The sequence below is a fragment of the Acomys minous genome (assembly GCF_964271855.1).
Source record: "Acomys minous genome assembly, chromosome: 17".
Lineage (NCBI taxonomy): Eukaryota > Metazoa > Chordata > Mammalia > Rodentia > Muridae > Acomys > Acomys minous.
In genome coordinates, this window is record NC_140500.1 from 30,527,406 (window position 1) to 30,550,646 (window position 23,241).

Below are 23,241 nucleotides of genomic sequence, written 5' to 3' on the forward strand. Positions count from 1 at the left end.
ATGCTTCTTTCATCACAGGTAACTGTACAACAGAAGAAAGGCGAGGTTGTATTATACCCCAGGATCAATGAGCCAGGCTGCAGTGAGAAAGGCAGAAGCAAACTGTTTGCCATCTGATGACACCAGCTGGTGGCTGTTACACTAATCCTCCTTTTCCCTCCCACTCCCCAGGATGCTCATCCCAACAACTCAGAAGTTGTCTTACAAGCCATCAACAGAAGCCCCTCCACATGGTCATCACCATATGAGAATATTATTAGCCTTGATCATCACTAATTAAAACCTCAAGATCAGGTTTCTGGGCACATCTTGCTACATCTGTGTAGGACAGGGGTCCCAGATGGTACGCAAGCCAGGCTTGATGCCTGCTTCTTCCCAAGAGGTGTCTCTGTCATGTCACAGATGCTGTGGGTGACGGAACCGTGCAGCAAGAACAAGCTTATTGCACACTGCTACTCGGATGAGCATGCTCAGGAATTCTGCCCCCTCAGGAACAGCCCCACACCTCACTCTGCAGCTATTGAAGAAGCTTCTGGCCAACTTCTGGGCTCCAGAAACAAAGTTGCTGCTATGGAAACACTAGATGTGTCTGGACTCCTTAAAGAAAAATAACATTCCCCTTATGAGACACCCTACCCTCCCGTGGAAGAGACTAGAAAGTTCTAGTGATGAACACCAGGTCACAGGCTGATATCATTAGCTGGCAGCCATTTTCTTCTTGCCTTTCTTACTGCAGCCTTCTAGTCAATGTTACAAATGGCTTTAGAGGGAGAGCATCCCACTCTCTTTAGCCAACAGAGAAAAGAGAACTACAACAAAGATTAAACTCTGTCACTATGCTCATTTTCTTTTGGAGTGTTGTATATAATATGTTGGAGGATGTTTTTGTGCACTGTGTATTCAAATGATGCTTTCTGTATTCAGAGATCTGGTTGCAGTTGAGACTTTAGCATTGTCATTATTACGGAGCACCTCCTGTCTTGGTATGTTATAAACATTGTTCTCCATCACTTTCTGATTGGTTAAATAAAGAGCTAAACAGCCAATGGCTGGGCAGGAGAGGATAAGGCAGAACTTCTGATCCCAGGGAGAGTGTCTCTGGTGGGGACCAGTGGGAGTAGAGTAGAGATGGATGGATGGACATGGATAGAGAAGGAGCAGCAAGGGAAAGACTAAGATGGCATTTGATGGGCCATGTGGCTGGGAAGTTGGCCAAGACAGTATTATCAGGTTAAAATACCAGAGTATCTGCCCAGTTATTCTGCCTGAAGCTTTTAATAAATATAAAGGTCTCTGTGGCATTATTCAGAACAAGGGCAGGCATAGTAAAAACCTTGCATTTTACAATAATATGTGTGTGTGTATGTGTGTGTGTGTGTGTATGTGTGTGTGTGTGTGTGTGTATGTGTGTGTATGTGTGTACATATGGGCCCGTGGGTACCTGTACATGAATGTGTGTATGCATATGGTGGCTAGAGATTAACACTGGGTTGTTTTCCTCTATCATGCTCCACCTTGGTTTTGTGGCAGGGTCCTCCATTGAATCTGAAGCTGTCCCTGCTCTAATCACTTTAATGACTAAGCCATCTCTACAGCACTGTTTTCTGAATTAGCAGGGACTGGCAGTTTTGAGCTTCTGCAAACTCTAGATGAGAGCAGGCACATTCATCTCTTCAGGATGAGGGACCAGGTTTCTCCCTGTTGGAGAAGGAAACTACCTACAGAAAGAGGGAATTAACATCACCAGTGGTGACAAACATGTCACATGCCTCCAGGTACCAGGGCACATTAGACAGCTCCAAACCAAGGGAGAGTCTACAAACAACAGGCAAGGCCTCAAAAGGGCATAGCCAAGAGAAAGGAGAAGAAAGAGACCTCTTACAGTTGGAGGGATGTAATACAACACCACAGCACACACAGGCCTGCTCTGAGGAGGAGGAAAAGGGAAAGCCCATTGAGAACTCTCCAGGACAGAGGCAATGTCTGAAATGCAGTCTTTAGGTTGGGTATAGTGGATGCTAACACTCAGCAGGCTCCTTTCCTGTGTGCTGTGTTGGTGAGAGTGGGCCTGTGTTCTTAGGAAGTTCATAGGGAAATGTTTGGTTGCGAGGGAACAATTCCCTGTTGACTCTGGGAAATGCAACACAGAAACCAGAATGGGCAGAGCTGAGGAGGAGAGGCAGCAGAGGGGAGGAGAGCAGAAATCACTAGAAACCACAGAGACTCTGGTAAGGGCCACGCAGGAGCTGATGCTGCAGTTTTCTATAAGTTTGTCTTTTTCCCTTTCTTTCTTTTTCTTTCTTTCCTTCCTTCCTCTTTCCTTCTTTCTTCCTCTCCTTCCCTCTTTTTCTTCCTTCCTTTCTTTTTCTTTTTAAGATTTATTTACTTTATGTATTCGACTATTTTGCCTCGTTGTATGTGCGCCACACCTAGTGCCTGCAGAAGCCAGAGAAGGGGTCAGATTCTATAGAACTGGATTTATAAGCCGCCACACAGGTGCTAGGAATTGAACCCAGGTCCTCTGCAAGAGCAACACTCCTGACTGCTCAGCTGTCTCTCCTGCCCCATTTTCTGTGAGCTTGAAAGTGTATCAGAATGACTAGAGAGATACTAGAGAGATGCTCAGTGGTTAAGGACACTGGCTGTTCTTGCAGAGGACGGAGGTTCAGCTCCCAGCACACACATCAGGCTGCTCACAACTGTCTGTAATGGCCAGTCGGCTCTGCGCTCTCCCACCCCTACACACTTAATTTAAAATAAAATAAAAAAAATCTTTTAAAAATTGTGTCCAAATACAAAGTTACTCAAGAAAATTCTAATTAGAAATAAAAGAGAGGAAGAAATTAAAGAGACAGACTGTTGGTAAATAGTTGCCTCAATGTATTCTGGGAATAGCATTTCTGGATTCCTGGTTCACAGTCACAACTGTTGGACCAGCAGAAGTTCATAACACTCCAGAACTGAAATGCAATCTGAAACATGTCAACAACAACAACAACAACAACAACAACAACAACAACAACAAAGCCTCTTCAAGTTCTGGCAGTGGATGCCACCAATTGAGGAAGCTCTGTGAGGAGATGAAAGAGAAGTTAAGATGTAAACAACCCCTCAGCACCCACACCTCCCTGCAAATAGGTGAATGGAACAATTCACCCAGCTCTGTCCCAAGATTAAACAGGCTAGGACATGCTGACAGGGACAGTGATGCCACCTTCGCAGACACAGGAGCAGAGGCTTCGTCCTTAGTCCTTCTTTGGGCTACTGTCAGTATCACTGTTTAGTAAACAGGTGGCTCCCCACCCCGAGCATCCGAGCATCCGCTTCCCCAGCTCCCCTTTCTATACTGGAAGCTGAATCAAGCAGGAGTGAGTAAGTCTTTCTTCTCGAGGTGTGTGTGTGTGTGTGTGTGTGTGTGTGTGTGTGTGTATGAAAGTGCAGAGACTGGAAAGCACCAAAAGTAACCATCGCTTCATCGGAACACCAGACAGAGGCCCAGTCCTCAGTGGGTCCCCCTTCTAAATACCACCACCTCCACAATAGCAGAGGAAGACGGCAGGACAGGCGGTGCAAAGGACTAAGCACTGAGGGATAAGGAGAGTCCTGAACTGTGCAATCCTGGACCTGAGGTGGCGATTACATTTATGAACTCAGAGGAGCTATGGTTACCTGCAGGAGACCTGGGTGAGGTGTGACCCAGTCCCCCATCCCTTACTGGGGAGCTATTGGCAGTTGAGCACTGCGGGGGAGGGAGAACCCCTCTTTTATGACTGTGTGGCCACTGACAGGTTTCCCACCCATACCCCACACCCATGCCGCTATGGAAGGGTGCTAAAGGGACTGAGAAGGTTATGGGGAAAGCATGTAGTTGAGAAGGGGTTATGTTAGGGGATGGGAGTTGAAGAGGAAAACAGAAGATAGGATCATGTGTCATTGTAAACATGTTTGAAATTCTCAAGAATGAGATTTTTTTTTTTTTTAAAATGGCTTCATGAATGTCAAAGAAAAAAAATCTCTAGAACTCACTTTTACCTCCAAAGAATCTTGACTCAAACAGCAGCAATTCAGACATGACTCAGTATAAAAAACATCATGCTGAGTAAGCGCTAAGAAAACATTCTCCTAGAGCGAGGAGGCATAATTGGAATTGTCATTTCGAAGTATCAACGCTTGGTCTGCAGATGATGGCGAATGACAGGGAAGGGGGCCAAGAAAGCAAGCGAGGGGCTTCTCCTGGAAGGAGGTGCAACCTTCTCGGCACAAAGGAAACCCAATAGCCAGACCACATGAAAAGTGATCGCTATGGGAACGGCGCAGCTGTGAAAATTCACGTCAGTTTGTATTAACTCGCCTGGCAAGTTTGTGTAATGCAGGACTCTCTGAACAGCCACTGACAGGAAATAACTCTGCTAACAAAGACACCATACCTGTGTTTAATCTGATGCTTACAAGGAGGGAGGATGGAAAACAAAAAGCTATTTTCTCTTAAAGAATAAGGAGGGGCAGTCTGAGGTGCGCCTGAGGTTCTTTATAGACAGTATCTCATGACCAGTTTAATTAGAAACAGAGCAGGAAGGCAAGTGCTCGCATTTCTCTCTGAGAACCCAACTCTCTTCATTTCATTGATGAGCTAGACCTACTTAAAGCCACAGAGAAGCTTCTGGCATGGGCAAGAAAAAGAATTCGATTTGAAAATAATCCTGCCAAGTTATTTGGAGACCAATAGATGAACCGAAAGATGGACAGACAGTCACAGTAAGTCATTTCCACGAAGGAGCACACAATCCTGAGACCTGTGTGTCCACAGACAGAAGTGCACACTGCCACGCTCAAGGTCCTGCCAAAGAGGACACAGGATACTTTGAGAAACAAGAAGAAGAATGAGCTCAGAGGTCATTTACCCACAAATTATAAGCTTTAAAATCTCAGCCAGGCACTTGAGATGCCCAACAATGAAGACGGCTTAGTGTACTCTCAGGGCAGAAAAGCAAACAAACCACTCTCCACTTGGGAGTGTCTAGATTTAACCGAACTCATCACCATAGCTTATCGACCCCAAATTCCACTGTTAGGCAAACAGGTCAGGACTCAGCCTCTCGGAGGAGACTGTGAAGTGTGCAGTGGGAGCTTTTCAGCTCTGAACAGACCTTTTCCTAGATTCCCTCAGGTCTGCAGCAGGAGGCACAGCAGGGAAACCTCAGATCTTTAACTGAGAAATGCCAGTTCAGGACGAGTGACCCTCACAAGCTACTCTGCATAGCACTCCAAATAGAAGTAAGAAAGGGCCAGGTTGAAGGCTTAAAGAAATGGTTCTCAATCTGTGGGGTGCGACCCCTTTAGGAGTCAAATTACCCTTTCACTGAGGTTGCGTATCAGATATCCTGCATATCAAATATTAAGTCATGATTCATAGCAGTAGCATAGTTATAGTTAAGAAGTAGCAACAAAAATTATTTTGTTTGGGCGGGTCACCACAACACGAGGAGCTGTATTAAAGGGACACAGCATTAGGAAGGTTGAAAAACACTGGCTTAAAGGGACATCCAAAGGAGATCAGCTGTCACGTACAGTACACATGCGAGAATAACTCAGAGCCTATTAAAAACTGAGATGCCATGTAGTTTTGCGATTCATCAGCCGGTTCTCATTACAATGGACAACAGCCCTGCTCTATTTTTAGAGCTGTTGGAAAGATCAAAGAGGAAGGGGCCTTGTTCCGGCCTCCCTCCCGATCCAGGCCCCTCAGCTCAGCCTGCTTTTCCTTTGTATTAGGAACATCTCCAAAACACTCACAGCCAGACGGCCTGAAATCCCCCACCTTCTGGGGAAAGCTTAAAAACCGCTCTGCTCAGTAGGCGGAAGGAAGAAAACTCAAAGGAGAGGAACTGGAAACCTCGGGAGAAGTTCACGTTTGAGTTGAAAATGCTGCAATGCAAATACTGACCCAACCTCCAGCTCTGTTTCTCTCTGCATACTAAAGCCTGAGGTTTCCAAGGCTGGCATCTCTGAAGATGAGTGCAAATGAACAACAGCAGGACCAAGCCTCCCAGGCTCTCCTTCCTCTACACGCACACGTGCACCCACACCCACCCACACACACACACACACACACACACACACACACACACACACACACACACACACACACACACACACACATCCCGCAGGCCCTGGTGGGTTAGGTTGAGGTTAACTGCTCAGAGGTAAAATGACTTACTTTGGGTGAACAGGCTGTACATTTGTCAAATGCCAGGCTGACAGGAAGGACATTATCGAACCGTGATAGAAATCCCCGGATCTGAAAACAAACAGAACAATTACTCATTAGGCAAGGGATCAACACATCTATAAAGATGCATGTCCGGTGGGTGACAAGGAGGAGGAAATGGTTATCAGGGGTCCCCACACAGGCAATTTTGTGAATGTAAGCACCCCACCCCACCCCCGGAACTATAATAGGTTTGGGAGAGAACTATATTTAAGGCCTAAAAGCGAGTTTACTTAAAAACATGAAAAGCAAGGTGGGAGATCCAGAGCACTGCTCAGGGATGGGGTGTGGCTCAGTTGGCAGAATCCTCGGCTAGATGCCCCAGACCCTAGGTCCCATCACCAGCATGGCATAAAACCAGGCTTGGTGGTGCACACCTCAGATCCCAGCACCAAGGAGGTGGAGGCAGGAGGATCTGGAGTCCAAAGTCATCCTTGGCTACACGGTAAGTCTAAGGCAAGCCTGGGCTCCATGTAAAGCACTGCTTTAAGAAATGTCTGCGAGCCAGGGTGTAGCAGAGGGGCAGGGCACTTGTCTGGCATGTAGAAGGCCGGGGTTCCACCCCAGCATCACAGAACAGAACAAAACTCCGGCATTTAGGCTGCTCTGCCTTGCTTCTCCTATGGAAAGACAGAGGCCAGGGGTAAGCATGCAATCCACAGCTCTACACTGGCTTCTCAAGGGCAGTCAACTTGGGATAACAGAAGGCAGAGACTAAAGGTAGGCTCAGTGACTAGCTGCCGAATGCAGACCCCACAAACATAAAAATGGTGCAATCACACCATTGATGGGGAAACAGCTCCACCTGGAGCAGAAACATCTGATTGCAACCAGTAAATCCACCACGTAGCTTGTGAGCTCCACCCACCATGGCTGGGTGGCGATGGGGAGTTGCAGCCTCTTGTATGTATGTACATATGTACAACTTGCAATGTACAACTTGCAATGGTAAAACCCTTAGCTGGTTTCCACAGAAGCCAGCATCTGCTGTAAGCAAGACAACACAAATCTTCTTGAAAGTCCATTTAATTGACGCCAGAACTTCCTGTTTTAAGTTAATGAAACATAGGCGAAGCAGCCTGGCGTGGTAAGCAGGAAGCCTAAAGCTCCATTTCAAAAAGGTCCTGTCTCAGAGCCCTACTGCTGTCATGGACACTATGGGCAAAGGTAGGCATCTCAGTTAGTTTCCTGCTGTAAGAAACACCAGGACCAAAATATATTGGGGGAGGAAAGGGTTTATTTCAGTTCATAGTCCCATATCACCAAAGGAAGTCATGGCAGGCACTCAGGGAGAGACCTGGAGGCAGGCACTGAAGCAGAAACCATGGAGGATGCTTCTCAGCAAGGCTTGCTCAGCTGGACTTTTTTTAAAAAAATAATTTATTTATTATGTATACAGTGTTTTGCCTGTGTGTAGACCTACCTACATGCCAGAAGAGGGCACCAGATCTCATTATAGATGGTTGTGAGCCACCATGTGGTTGGTGGGAATTGAACTCGGGACCTTTGGAAGACCAGATGGTGCTCTTAACCTCTGAGCCATCTCTCCAGCCCTTCAACCCAAAGCCACCTGCCCATGAGATGGCACCACCCACAGTAGGCTGGGTCCTTCCATACCAATCCTCAATCAAGAAAATGCCCTACAGGCTTGCCCACCAGGCAATCTCATGGAGACTTTTCCTCAACTGTCATCCTTTCTCCTCACATATGTCTTGGGCTGGTGTGAAGTTGACAAAAACCAACCAGGCACACTTGTGGACCTTCAGAACCCAGACGGCACCTGGCTCCCTGGCACCCTCTTTTCAGGTAACAGCTTTTGTCTTTTATGTCTCCTCACAATTTTTCTTTTCTTTCCCTATTTAGTGCTCGGGACTGAATAGAGGGTTTCAGCCTTGCTGAGCACAGCCTCTCCTGATAACTTCCATCACCTCATTTAAATAGCGCCCCCGCCCCTGCAGTGCCCATGCTTATATACGGGCATGCAGATGCCAGAGGAGATCAGGTGTCTCACATCACCCTCCAACCACAACAGCAAGCTCTCGGGTTCTGCTTGTCTCTGTTACGTGAGGGTTACAGGCACGCACAGCCATGCTGTGGGTTTGTTTTCAATTTAACTCTCTTCACTCATAGCCATTTTGACCGAATACCTAAATCCAGATGAACACAAAGCCTGATGCAGTCCAGTTTCCTGTGCTGCAACCAACAGCCTGATGGGAAGTGTAGTCTCACCTCCGAACACCTAATCTTGAGAATGCCCACAGGCCATTTCCAGAGGGCTTTTCAGTGCCAGAGCAAAAGAGCCTTGTCTTAGTCAGGGTTACTATTTCTGTGATGAGACACTGTGACCAAAAGCAAGCTGGGGAGGAAAGGGTTCATTTCGCTCACACATCCACATCACACTTCATCATCAAATGCAGTGAGGACAGGAACCCAAGCAGGGCACAGACCTGGAGGCAGGAGCTGATGCAGGAGTGCTGCTAACTGGATTGCTCCCTGCAGCTTGCTCAGCCTGCTTTCTTGTGGAGCCCAGGACCACCAGCCCAGGGAGTGCACCACCCACAATGGGCTGGGCCCTCTCTCATCAATCATTAATTAAGAAAATGTCCTACAGGTTTGTGTATAGCCCAGTCATATGGAGGCATTTTCTTAATTAAGGTTCCCTCTTCTCAAATGACTTTAGCTTGTGTCAAGTTTACATGAAACTACCTGGCACAAGTGTTAAGTCAAAAGAGTATGACCGACTCTTTGGAAACCTTTGAACATGTGACTTTTAGTTTCTGCCTCTAAGGCATGTGGTGGCCATTTCACAAACTAGAAAGAGAGGCAAATTCAGGGTGGAAAGTCGGCTAATCAGGAACCAGGAGAAGCCACCAATGTGGCTGAAAGGACCTCAAGTGCAAGTCACAAAGGACACTATTGAGGTCCTCATGAGCTCCATGAGGTCCAGTTTTAAATGCAAACTCGGGCCCCGTGACATGGCTCAGCAGCAGGTACACTGGCTGCCAAGCCTGATGACCTGCGTTGGGTTCCTGGGATCAACGTGGTAGGAGAGAACTGACTCCTACACACTTGCCGCTGACCACCATACGCATGCCATGGCTCACATTCACACCCATGCACGCACACAAATAAACAAACAAGCAAATAGATAAATAAATAAAATAAAAAAGCTGGATGTATGTTCAGTGTGCCTCACACACACCTAAGTCACTTTCTTACTGAGTTCTTTTAAAGCAATCAGATTCAACACAGTTCTATTTAAAACGCTGTTGAGAGTGGCTACACAGCTGTGTCTCCATTCTGTGCTGGCTCACTAGCTTCTGTCTTCATTTCTGTTCTGTGGGAGTGCTCTCTGCTGCATTTATGAGGAGAGGTGGGGAGCAGAGCTGGTGGAAGGGGAGAGAACAGACCTAGTTTAGGGGCTGAAAAGGAGAGCTGGAAAAGGAAAGGACACACACACACACACACACACACACACACACACACACAGAGAGAGAGAGAGAGAGAGAGAGATCATAGGCCACAGGCTCCCACCTGTGGCCATCTCACCAGCCCCATGGCTAATCTTTATTCATGCTATGAAAGGTCTAAAAAAATTTTTTTTGCATGTACAAATTCATGCCACCAATGTTAGTTTATTTTGAGGCAGGGATTCACTCTGTAGCCCAGGCTGGCCTTTGGGATGACAGGGATGAGCTGCCTGATGAAAAACACTTTCTCCACCACATGTCACACAGTTGGTTGTGTGTAAGAGTTCAAAGTTATGGACAAGCTCTGCAGTATTCACATACAGCGTGTGAGGTGAGACGCAGGGCTATGGCGGGGGTGGGGGATGGGGTTGTGCGGGTGTGGGAAGGGAGAGGGGAGGGTTGGCAGCCCTGTGGCTGTCTCAGCACTCTGCGTGTGCAGTGAGGTCACACTTCATCAGACATACGAGGGCCTGCAGAAAATGCCCCAAGCAAAAACAAATGTCAGAGGTTAGTTCACGGGGTGGGCATGACTTTCTGCCACCCGAGGAGTGTGACCATCCTCGGAAGCAGTGCCACCACAAAGCCGCTTTTCCTAGCTCAGGGTGTTGCAACTCCAATGACCATGTCCCTGGAGGTTTCCGGTGGTGGCTCTTGGCTGTGCAAGGGATCAGAGAGAGGTGTCCGATGGCAGAGCAAGGATGGATCCCTGGATTGGGTTGTCATTTTAGCTAAAAAAATGACTCCAGTTTTACGCCAGAGCTCTTCATACTTAGTCTGCTCATCATGCGGTGGCAGGCTTACCCTTGTCATGCCGGGTGAGGGTGCAGGGCATTCCCGTGCACAGGCACCTGTCAGGTCTACATGCTGAGTCTTTTCGCCAGTCCCATGGCAGCTCATTTTGGTGTCACTGCCATTCGGCTGCCTTCCAGCACTTTCCAGATAAGATAACCAAGACTCAGAGATGGAGCAGCCTCACAAGCACCAAAGAGAAAAGCCAAGATTCTGTTCTGGTTTATTTTGGCTCTAGAGCCTGGTGGAAAAGCTACAATGCACAGAGGAGGAGGGGAGGGAGAAAAGGAGAGAAGGAGGGAGGGAGGGGAGAGAGGGAGGAAGGGAGGGGAGAGAGGGAAAGAGGGAGGAACTCAAACGCGCTGTAAAACAAAAAAACGCAGATGGTGTAACATCTTTCAGGTGAATTCAATTATTTTCAGTGAATTTGCCCAGTTGGATACAAAATAAATAGGCTAGGACAGGAGGGGGGCTTTCTCTCTGACCACTGTCCTGGCCGTGTTTCCACCTGTGCTCAGTAAAACTAACTTTGGTGCCAAGATCAGATCACCTAAAGGGAAAGCTAAGATCCACTACACCAAAGGTGTCCTGCAGCCCCCCTCCGGAGCCCCACTGCTTGGCTGTTGCAGCTCCCTACAGGTTTGGCAAGGTTGCTAGAGCTTGGAGTTTGCATGCATAAAAACGTGTTCCCAACTCCAGATCAATCCTGGATGCTGAAAAGAATCTTAATCACAGTCTGTGCCAAGATGGAGTTTAGCAACAGTGAGCCCCAGGCACACTACAGAGGTCTTTGTTTCAGATAACAGCTTCCGTTCCCATCACTGGCTGCCTCTCATTATTGAACTGGAGCCACAGAGGGACCAAAGAGCTAAGCTGGAAGGCAGCCAGCATCATCCTCAGAGAAGTATTGCAGGATGCAGCTAACTCTCGAGACGTAGCGAGCGTTGTTTCCTGAGTTTGATGATTCTTTCTAATTTCCTGTTTAGAGGGTAAACAAACTTCCATTTTAATAAAAAGTGGAAAGAGAAAGAAAGCCAGCATGGGTAAGTGTCTCCTGTACCCAGAACTCTGCTAGTGCCTAATAAAGACAATCTATATGTGATTTTTGGGGCCTGTTATTAGGCTATCCTCATTTATAGCCAGAAAACATCAGGTTCAGAGGAGATGAGACACTTGCCCAAGGGGAAGGCAGACAGCATGAGAGTGTGGTCAGACCCTCCTAGCTTTCAGGTCCTCCCTCTGCATGGAGATCCTACCACGACTGCATGGCCTGGCTTGTGCCTACTACCTTAGGCCGTAGCAAGAGCAAGCACGTCCTTGCTGGCTCTGATCCCAAGGTGCTCTGCACAGTCTGTGTTCCAGAAGCACCTGCTTGGCTGGTTGGATGAAGAAGATGGACAGCGTGACCATGTCACAAACAACAGCAGCAGACACAATTTTCCTGTCACCACCTAGCTGAGGGCCACAGAACCTGAGTGGAGGGAGATGAAGGAAGCTTTTTCCTAGGCTACACCTCAGGCAATGCCTTCTTGCTCAACTTCCTCTAAGCAGCAGTTCATCTCCCTGGGCATCAGGGTTGAAGATCCTTGAGCCCCCCCCCACCCCCCAAAAAAAGAGACCTTATTAGAAACTAGAAGGCCTGGGCGCAGAAAGATGGCTCAGTGGTTAAGAACACATACTGCTCTTCGTGAGGACAGAAGTTTGGGTCCCAGCACTCACAGCAAGCTGCTTACAACTGTAACCCCAGCTCCAGGGGCATCTGACACTCTGACCTCTGTGGGAACTTGCATTCATGGGCATATATGACCCACTACACACAAATACACATAGTTAGAGTAATAAAAATAAACCTTAAAAAAAAAATAGGAGGCTGAAGACTGAGAGAGGGGCACCAAAAGCCTGAGTGGATGTGCAAAACCAGTGGCTGAAGCTTTGGGCTCCCTCTCTCCCTTACCTCACTCAGAGGACTCCCAAGGCCAGCCTTTGCTAGTTCCCTGCTCTACTTTTGATTTTCTGCAAAGAGGAAAAAGGAAGAACTCAAGAACCCCAGAGAACCATGAACTTCCAAATGCAGACCTGGAGGAAGGGCACACACAGCTAGGCGCATGTGCTCAGGGGCTTCTGCACCCCTGTACTTCAGAGTTTGGAGTATACTCCTCAAAGACAGAAACACTAGCTGCTTAGTCCACAAGATGAAACACGGTCTGGATGTTTGGGGTCCTTTCGCTGCAGGATCTTTCTGAGGCATTTGGGCAAAGGTTGTCAGATTACAGGCATCTAAGTTCTGTCAGTCAGGCTCTTTCAGGGACCTACAGATCAACTTTCTTGTGTGTCAGGAGAGTCCTACACATTTTATAAAGCCTGAATGGGCCTCTGTCAAAGCCTTGTAGAGCTCAGCCATCACCTAGGAGCCAGGAAAAGACAACTACCATGGCCAACTGTCATGGTCAGTGTGGCTGGACTTGGAGTCACCTAGGAGACACACCTCTGGGCATGCCATGAGGGAGTTTCTAGAGTAGTCTAACTGAGGAAGGAAGACCCATTTTGAACGAGGGCAGCACCCTCCCAAGGGCTGGAGTCCTAGACAAAGGAAAAAGGAAAAAGAGGGGGTAAGCCAAACACCAGCATTCACCTCTTGTAAGAGACAGGACTTAGAGAAAGCACTGGAGGAACCAGAATTATTCAACTCACTGGTTTTGTTTGTTTCTTCAAGGAAAGGATATGATACCTTTTCACCTAGAAGGCTGGAGTGCTCTAACAATCTGGTCATCTTTTGATGTTCTGTGGAGCCAGGCTTCACCTGAATCCCCCCAAGTCCTGAGCACTGTTTAGGCCCTAATCCTGAGCTTTGTCTTTCAGTGACTAGAACCCATCTTGCTTATTACAAACCCTTCCTCCTAGACCCTTACTGAGCTCTGCTCTTCTCAGTCAATAAAACTCGCTCTTATCATAAAGGTCACAGGCACTTTGCTATAGATTCGTACTTCACAAGGGAGTTTCGATGCAGCCATCCCTGAAGCTTTGCTGCAGTAACTGTCACATGGAGACTTTTCCCCAAAGTTTTATTGTGTTTAAGTGAGCAAGAACAATAAACTACAAGGTCAGACTCTGGAAGCTTTTAACTCAAAGCCTGTTAAAACGGCGCTCAACTGAGTTTCATTCCTCACCTCAAGTGGATGCTTCCTTGCTGGCTGTGAGGCCTGGCCTGCAAGGAACCCCACAGTCTCTCTCTGCTTCCTAACTGTGGACACAAGGTGGCCTGTGGCCTCATGCTCCTGTGGCCACAGCCTCTTCACTGTATTGGACTGTGATCTAAAACAAAGCCTTCTCTTAACTTGCTTCTGGCAGATATTTGCTCATCAAGATGGAAGAGTAACGAACACAGCTAAACTTCCATTCTTACCTCTTATTTTTTCAGAGTGTGTGATGCACATGTGTGCAGGTGTACATACATGTTTGTGCAAGACTCTGAGTGGAAACAGACGTTGACATTCAGTGTCTTCCTTAATCATTGTACTAGGAATATGAAGTCTGGCTCTGGGGCTTATGCGACAAGTGTTTTATTCACTGAGCCACCCCTCCCACCTACTATGTGCCCCAAGAACCTTGAACAACTCACCTGCCCCCCCCCCCCCAATCACTGGGATTTTAAGCGGTGCCATCATGCCTGGCTATCATTCTCTTAATAAAAGATGCAGATTGGTAGGAAGTGGAGGGGATGGAAAAGTTGTCTGCCAAAAAACACTGACCAAAAAGCACACACTATACCAATCTGTTTCCAGAAAGTTCAAAGTATGACAAAAGCCTCCTGTGAGTCAGGAGAAGGTCTCTCTGTTGGCAAGGGTATCAGGAGAGATGCTCATATGCACATTGGTGTGTGTGTGTGTGTGTGTGTGTGTGTGTGTGTCTGTGTGTGTGTGTGTGTGTGTACTTTCATTTTGTGAGTGCTTTGGGTCATTATCTGGATGTGCTTTATACACTAATACAATCCATTTTTTGAGGAAGAAAAAAATCACTCTCTTCAAAGACAAAGCAGCTTTACTTGCCGCCTACTTGTCGTATCTACCCCAGTGTATTGGGCCAGAGACTAAAAGAACTAAACATTAAAAAAAAAAAAAAAAGCCACCCAAAGAGCCTGCCTCTCACATCAAGTGGTTTTTCACGGTTCTCAAGTCCTGCGCCAAGTTTCTTCAGCTATCACGTTAAGCTGATTTCAGTAGAGGACTAATCAAGCTGCTCAGTGTCCCTCGAAAATATCTGAATGGGGCCAATTTGTTTGTGGACCCACAGGGAGGGACAGAGCAAGCTGGTGGCCTCTCAGGTCCAATTCAGGACAGCAGAGAAGTCAAGGAATGTTCTCCACCATTACCCAATGATTCTTGGAAGGTGCTGAGGGTGGGGTGGGGGCTTTCCAGGCATCTCACGCCACAGGATCACATTAATAAGCACTCTCCTTGGGGCACTGAGAAAATGAGCCAGAACCTCACAGGTCATTCTTTACAAGCAAGATACACAAAGGGACTCAGCCAGCTCTCCTCCAACAGGAAACCATTTGTCTCTAGAGGAGGGAGGAGGAGAGGAGAGGAAGAGTAGGAGGGGGGAGGAGAAAAGGAGGGGAAGAAGGGAAGGAAGGGTAAGAGGGGGAGGAGAAGGAGGAAGGATGCGGAGTCTGCTACCAGGCCCAGCTCCCTAATCAAAACACAGTTACACAAATAGAGTCCTCTCCACTTGAGAAAAAGAAATTTTTTTTTGTTTAAATGGAAACTGAACAACTCTGATTAATTTTAAAGTTCTTCCTCTGCTTTCCTTTTTAGAATGTAGCTAAAAATAAACGCTTAAAACTTGAAATAAGAAAGCAACACACACACACACACACACACACACACACACACACACACAGAGCTTTTACCATATACGGTGGCATTATTCTTCAGACTTTGAAAGGCCAAGTGAAGAGATGGCCAACAACTAAAATAACCCTTCAGACAACTGCAAGGGAGGGAAAGCTGGAAGGCTTGGTGAATGGCAGGCAATTGCCAGGCTCGCTCCTTGGGGATGAATGCCCACTGAACGATGAGTTGCCATAGCTCTGGGAAACATGGGCACATGCACTCAGCACAGGCAGCCCTCTAGGGAGGGTTTTTGCCCCCTGGCCTCAGCACTGAGAAAGCAACAGAGGCTGCAATTTAACTTAAAGGAAGAAACCAGTGCAAGGACATGACTGAAAATTTAACTAAGCTTCTTCTCAGCATGAAATTTGAAAGAGAGATGAGGACCCGGCTCCAGGGCAGGAAAAGAGGCAGACAGGATGACCTGGAGAAGATGCAGATGAGGGCAGCCCAGGGCAGCCCAAAGGTCAGCAACCTTGTGTGTGGTGAGGGAGGGGTGAATACCGGGTTGCTGGTCTGCTGGGATTGCGTCTATGGAAAAAGCCTGCCATGCTCAGGCCATTCAAATGCCACACTTGGGGGCGGGGGTTGAGAGGAAGCCACCTTTCCTGGGGTTCCAGTTTCCAAAGCTGACATAGGTATTCTTGGGTTGTTGCTAAAGCACCTACTTTCCTGATTCAAACAGGTACAGGGGCTGGGTGACTATCGGTGACTAGGCGCTTGCTTGGTGTACACGATGCCCTGGTTTCATCCCAGGTCCAAACAAATAAATCTGTCAGGCAGGATCTGCACTGAAGGGACACCTCCCAGTTATGTGTTGGGATGCATGGGACTATGGAGAAGAGCTCCTCAAATGTGACACTAAAACTGCCCTCATTTCCCTGAAAGACAGCATACAGACTGAGAGACCAGGGCCTGCCAGGCTCATCCCACAGGCTCAAGCATGGATCCTGTAAGCTGTGTTGTGAAAAGGCCCTGCTTCTGGGTGACGTGGCTAGCAGTCTGCCCGTGCTTGCCCAGAAAGGCTTCCTGCCGGGCACTGGGCACTGAAGGCTAGCCAGCTAATCCACACTCCAGCCTGCTGGGCTGGCATCTACCAGCCTGGTCTCCATGCCTACCAGGGAGCTCAGCGTGATTTGTCGACAGGAAAACAAGGACCTGAGAAGTTCTGACACTGGGCCACGGAAAGCTGCACAAAGCAGGGCTGAGACTGAACCTGGCTGGACAATGCCTGGCTGTCCCAAGGCCCACCACTTCTTTTTCCACTGCATGGGAGAGCCTGGTGAGCAGCCTCAGCACACGAAGGTGAGGAAGTCCCATGGTTCCATTTCCTCCCACAGTGTTCCCAGAACCCAACATTCTCCAGGTCCTAAGGGCCCTCTGAGGCCCCAGTTGCAGGAGTTGTGCTGGCGGAAGGGTGAGGGGCTCCACCTTCCCCTCCACTAGAGCACTGGGGCAGGACCACAACTTTATTTCCGACTCACTCACCTGGTGAGGCACAAGCCCTAGGGAGGTGGGTGGTTCATTCATGCGGTCATCACTGCTGCTGGCGATGGCGTAGCCCCTGCAAGAGGGAAGCAGAAAGGCTCTCAGCTCCCGAGTGTTCATTGGGGAGCACATGAGAGAACATCTGGGGGTACTGGAAAGAGTTAGGAGAACCAAATGCCCTTTTCTGGGCTTCATTAGCTAGCGGGAAACTCATTTCCATGGGAGGGAGAGAAAGGCAGTCATTAAAAAGAAAGTGGGCGCCCCAGAGTAGGAACAATGAGAGCAAGCTTGTGAAGAGTGCCAAGTGGCTGACTTCTCCTCTGTGCTTTGGGTCCATCAGCTGTGAACAGGAGGAGAACGGCTACATCAGGGGCGAGCGAGATAAACTGCTAAGTGCAAGGCTTGCCTCTCTCCCCCTCCTTCCTTCCCTCCCTCCCCTTCCTACTCCATCCTTTCACAAGCTCTCACTATACTGTGAATGGCAACCAGCCTTAACTCCTGGCTTGGGCTGTCCTCCAGCTGGGAGTGGGGTGTGTGTCCCCACACCTTTCTCTAACCTGCCATAAACATGGAGGAAGGAAGAATAAAAGGAATCAACTGGGCTGGAGAAGCAATGGCTCCTCCTGAGGAGGGAGATACTCATTTATGATCCAGCAGAACCTGTTACCAGGACAAAGTGGGCAAGGGGTTAGGATCAAGAAGGTATAGAGTCATCTCTCATGAATTTTACTTCCTACCAAGAAACTTGGATGGCAGAGGAGGTGAAGGCAGGGGACGGACATAGCTGCTCCTTCCCCTTCACGCCTTGTCTGCTAGCCACTGCAGCCCTCTGAGTCACACGACAAACACAATACTGTTGGGGCCTTCTGCATTGCCTTTCTTGGAATTCAACTAAATTCAATTCTCCCCTGTACCACAAATGGCACAGATAACATAGCACTCCAAAGTGGAGTGCAGCAACACTGGGGCAGCCAAGCCTGGCTGCTGCTCACTAGCCCTGTGAGTCCTAGACACCAAACCCAGCTCCCCTCTGGCCCCACCCCCAGAAATGGGATTAATGAGCCAGGTGAGATGGCATGAACTTGTAATGCTGGCACTGGGCAGACTGAGGATCACAATGAATATGAGGCCAACCTGGGCTACATGAGTTCACAGGAAGCCTGGGATACACAGGGAGACTGTCGAAAAATAACAACAACAAAATCATGAATACTAGTTTTTCCCAAATAACTCCGATAGGAGATTAGACAGTGAACAATTATAAAGTGCTTAGAGCAGGGTCTTGCACAAACTTTTGAGAAATGACCCATAGTGTCTATAGTCCAGTCAGGTGTGGGCACCTGTTTGTCCTCAGGCCCAAATCACTTCAGTGGAGAATAAGAGCTGTGTGAAATAAGATTGTATGGGAAGTCTGGACCTGAAGTGTAGCCATGACACTGAAACCCTTGATGGGTTTAACCTTGGCCAGGCAAAGAATCAGCACACAGGAGGATGAGCCAATGGCAAATAATGAGCTGAAGCGAGGGAAGACAGACAGAACCTGGAGGCTACAGGGGACCCACCGGAGGGATGCAGGGACACCAGACGGGGTGCAGCTGGGGGACAAGAGAGTGGGACAGAGTTGGGCTGGAGAGATGGCTAAGCGGGTAAGGGCACTGATTACTCTTCCAGAGGTCATGAGTTCAATTCCCAGCAACCACATGGTGGCTCACAACCATTTATAATGTGATTTGATGCATACTGTTTACATAATAAATAAATCTTTAAAAAAGAGAGAGAGAGTGGGCAGAGTGGCTCTAGAAGACAGGGCAGGGCAAGTGCACTGCAGATGGAACGTCCAGGCCAGAGGGCAAAGAGGGGGGACAGGGAGAAGATGGGGGCGGGCAGGGGAGAGAGAGAGAGAGAATGTGACAGTCGAGAATTCCATCAAACAGGAGAAATCTCCTTAGACACAAAGACTTTTTCAGATAACCAAACCTGAAATGCTTAAGGGAATTCTGCAGGCAGAAGAAAATGCCTCAGGGGCACAGATTTAGAGACACAGGAAAAAGTGCAAAATGTTAGCAAAACCAAATGAATACTAACCATGTAGCAATGTCTTCTGGGGTTTAAATATGTGAAGAATTTTCAAAAATAAATGTGAGGACACTATTGGTTATCTAGCCAATGTTTAGTTTCCTCTTTGACCTCTCACAAATTTATCCACTGCTGCTCACTAGCCCTGTGAGTCCTAGTCACCAAGTCCAGCTCCCCTCTGGCCCCACCCCCAGAAATGGCTTTAATGAGCCAGATGGCTTGAACTTGTAATGCCCACTGAGCGATGAGTTGCCATAGCTCTGGGAAACATGAGCACATGCACTCAGCACAGGCATGTTTAGTCTCCTCTTTGACCTCTCACAAATGTATAAAGAGAAGCAACAGGCCCAGCTGAAAGAGCTAGGCTCCTTAGCATTCCTTGCTAGGAACATCACAGGATGCGTTTTCTGGAAAGGCTCTTTTCTGGAAAGGGACAGTTCACACTTCTGCAGCACCATGGCAGCTGTTGGCAAAAAGGGGCCCATGTAGAGAGTGGCTGACCCATTTTCCAAGGTTGCTGTGATAGGGAAGCATGGCTGCACTCCATGTTAGAAGCACAGGAAACTGGTCTTGGGATTCTGCAACCGAAACAGCACTGAGTGGCCTAGAGGGCTGTGTGCTGGGTCTGCAGAATGGGGAAGCTGCACTTAGAAAGCACAAGCTAATAACTGCAAGGGCGTGCTAAAGTCAAGACAGCCGGCAGACCTGTGCTTTGCCTGCTATGCGTTGCCATGACTGAGAACTGCAACAAGCAGGTAAGATCTATGCTCAGGACCAAGAGGGAAGGTCCTAGGCCTGCACAGCAACATTGGAAGTCCTGCTCCGAGAGGTACGGTGACCTAAGAGAAGAGGTTACTTGGTGCATTCCAGACAACACTGGGAAGTCAGGAAAGGCTAGCTGATGCACTCATCCTCTCCAGGGTATCACTAGAAAATGACCATACTGGAGAAGCCAGGCTAGAACTAGGGATAGTCATGGGCTTTGTGGTGAGGGCTGCAGTTCTGCAGAAGCAGCTGGTGACAAGACAGGTGCTAAGGTTCAACAGGGGGATGAACATGGCCACCAATCAAGAATCTACTTAAAGTTAGATTTCAATAGTGACAACTGTGTTATTTATGACACTTGCCCCTGGACATTCCTTTTCAATGTGGCAACGGGTGAGAGACAGTGGTGTGACCTATGACCTTCCATATGGATTTGGTCCATTCTATAGTTAAAAGGTGTGGTTTTGTTTTAGGCTATAGTCATGTGGAAGAAATCGATGTAACCTATGATCTGTTTGGATTTTGTTCCTTCGATAGTTAAAAGGTACACTTTTGTTTTATATTATAGTCATGTGGAAATGCTCCCTAGAGAAAAGTAACAAAGGGGCCTTCCCACTAACTGCTGAGCTAGCACCAACTGATGGGTTCTGGGAGGGGAAGGCACAGTACATGGTTGTGAACTACTGCTGAGCCCAGCAGGCTCCAGTGCATAGCCCAAAACCCAAGGCCACACAGCTGGCCCCGGTCAAACTCACTGGGTCACAAAACAAGGCAAAAGTGTTTGTGTGAGAGAGATATTTGTAGGGTAGAAGCAGGAGACAGGAGTGGTGACAGGGAGAGTAATCATCATGATAACCATGTAATATACACATATGAAATCATCCAGGAAGAAATACATTTTAAAAAAAGGAAAGAAAGAAATTGATGGAGATCGTCTTAATCCCCAGTGGCGTTTAGTTTTTTACTAAAATGAATGTTTGCTTGCCCATGAGTAGGCACTGTCACACAGGTGTGATACTGAAGAGCAGCAGCTTGTGTCCACAGGTGAGGGAGGCCGAGTGGCATATGCTGAGCCTCTGGACCAGCCCTGGACTTGTGGGCTTTGAACTTTATTTGGACAGTTTCCTGGATTCAGACCTCAACCACAGGCAGCTGATATAGTTCCCAATGCCAGTGACACATTCCACAGTGTATATGTTATACACAGTATACACAGAATATACAGCATACACATTCTCAATGTCTAGGGCTAAGAAAACCACAACAGGCTAACAGAAGTGATGTGTGAAAGACCAAACGCCCCTGCCAAAGTCTTCCCTCTCCCTTATCAGCTACCCAAATCCTCACAAGAATCCCAGAGGGCACAGGGCATACCCAGGGATCACATGATGAGTCCTTTTGGGCCAAAGAATTGGACTAGGTTTTTGTTTGTTTGTTTGTCAGAAAGGTGGAGAAGAGGCCGAGGGAGGCCAAGAGAGCCTGAGGGAGACAGTGGTCATCCATTACCAACAAGTGCTCAGTTCATACGTTCATCTGTAGGCTCCAACTCACCCCTCTGGATGCTGCAGGACAGAGACCATCAGCTCCACAGCCAGGGCACCTGCAATCACGGCCAGGCCTGGACGGCTCACTGTGCACTGCTGGTCTAGAGTCCGGTCTCTGGTTGACTAAAGAGAAACAGCCATGGACATGTATAGAATATTCTAGTCAAGGCAGCCCTAGTGAACCTAAAACTCCCCATGATAAAACTTTAAAGTAGCTGACAAAGGCCAGCCAGCCTCACCCTACCTTGTCTTGGGAGGGTCAACATAAACAAAACAGTATGTAATTAAATGAGGGGCTATGCTGAACAGGATGCTCACTGGAAAGAGACAGAGACGGGGACATTAGCCAGCAGTGGCATGACCTCGTGGTGGCTCTGCGCCCAGTGCTTCTCTAGGGGAATCCATCACCTTTCTTGTTCACGGCAGATAAGGTGGACTCACAAGAACAATTGTGAGCACTCGGTGACCCTTTGCTGCCATTCTCCCTGAAGTAAGGGCTCAGAGTGACCCTGACTAAGGCAGAAACCACAGTCTCTACCCTGCTGTCCTCCGCTCTGTGCACTGCCTCGACACCCTGACTGTGGTCCGAGGGCTTAACTGCAAAACGGCAAGCATTTGTTAGCACCTGGCTCCACACATACAAGCTGTTACTGGGTCAATCCCACAAATCCTATCCTTCCAAATGGGGACAAATCCTGGGTTATGGGATGCTATAAAAAGTCCAGGTAATGAAAAGACATGGCTGGCTGTCCTGCTTGGGGGCTCAGCCCTGCTTGATGGCAACCACTGACCAATAGGACAAGCTGCATGTTCTAGCACTTGATGAAGATCATTAAGCCTCCTTCCTCACACAAGAGGAAATGGAAGCTTTTCTGTGGCGGGGGAAGGTAAACCCAGTTGCTCCAGAGAGCACACTGGGTTTTAGAATAGCAGAAGGGGAAAAGCGCAGTTCAGAACAGACATCTGCCTCTGACTGCTGAGCAATGCCTGTTCCTGCAGACTCACTAGGCTGGAGGCACTCCTGGCTGCCTCCCATTCCACCTGCTCAACACTGAGCATGCTCAGGAGGGCAGGTAAGCTTCCTCCTCTAGATTATCAGATAAAATACATGAGGCACGAGTTCAATTAAAAAAAAAAAAGAGTTCAATTTCAGACAAATGACAATTTTTTTTTTATTCTAAGCAGCTTCTGAATACCATAAAAGGCATACTTATATACTTAAAACCAAACGAACACACTTGCTGTCTTCCTGGAATTCAGTTTCCAGATGGTGTGACAGGCCTGTGCCCTGCCCTGTTCTGCAAAGTCACAGAGAACGCTAGGCCTTCTGGTTTATGGAGGAGCCAGCATAAGGCCTGGACCAGAACCTGAGACTTTAGTCTCCTCAGATCTGGGGCTCTTTCTAGCATGAGTGTAAGGCAACAAGGGATCAGCCTTTGCAGAAGCTTCCCACTCAGCTTGGGTCACACAGCCATGGCCACATTTGTGCAGTGACTGTGGCTGAGCCAACCAAAGCTCATGGTAGGACAATGCCACTCCATCCTCAACGAGAGAACGCTCTTTACTAGACAATCTTTAAACACCACTGGGAGGGCAGGAAAAGGGAACTTGACTTACGTCTCCAGGAGCCACCACATCATTGCAGAAGTAGCAGCCAAGCTTGTACCCAGGGATGTTGGCAAAAAGCGAGGAGCCCAGGTCAGCAGGTGGCACAAGGTGGCTTGGGCACAGGTCCCCAGCTCCCTGCTGCTTGGGTTTCTTCAGGCCGTGTCTCATGACAACAAAGGTGTCAAACCCCAAGGCAGCATTGATGACCAGCTGTTAGAATTTAAGGAATAAAAGGGAGTGAGGACAAACACACCTCAGGCCAAGGCTAAACTCATACCTGGCTACCTTTACATTGCTTTCTTTTTTCATGTGAGTTAACTAGACTTTACTAGCCAATTGAAACC

General features: G+C 48.1%; 1 protein-coding gene across 2 annotated transcripts in view; it reads right to left on the reverse strand.

The window, feature by feature from the left end:
- Positions 1-23,241, reverse strand: part of ATG7 (autophagy related 7) — a 220,959-nt gene that overhangs the window by 124,004 nt on the left and 73,714 nt on the right. For both annotated transcript variants that reach the window (XM_084765218.1, XM_084765217.1), the window contains exons 14-17: positions 22,907-23,107; positions 21,297-21,412; positions 16,905-16,980; positions 6,218-6,298 (exon numbers count right to left, since the gene is read on the reverse strand). In XM_084765218.1, the coding sequence (XP_084621344.1) occupies positions 6,218-6,298; positions 16,905-16,980; positions 21,297-21,412; positions 22,907-23,107 (474 nt within the window). The remainder of the gene's footprint in view (positions 1-6,217; positions 6,299-16,904; positions 16,981-21,296; positions 21,413-22,906; positions 23,108-23,241) is intronic.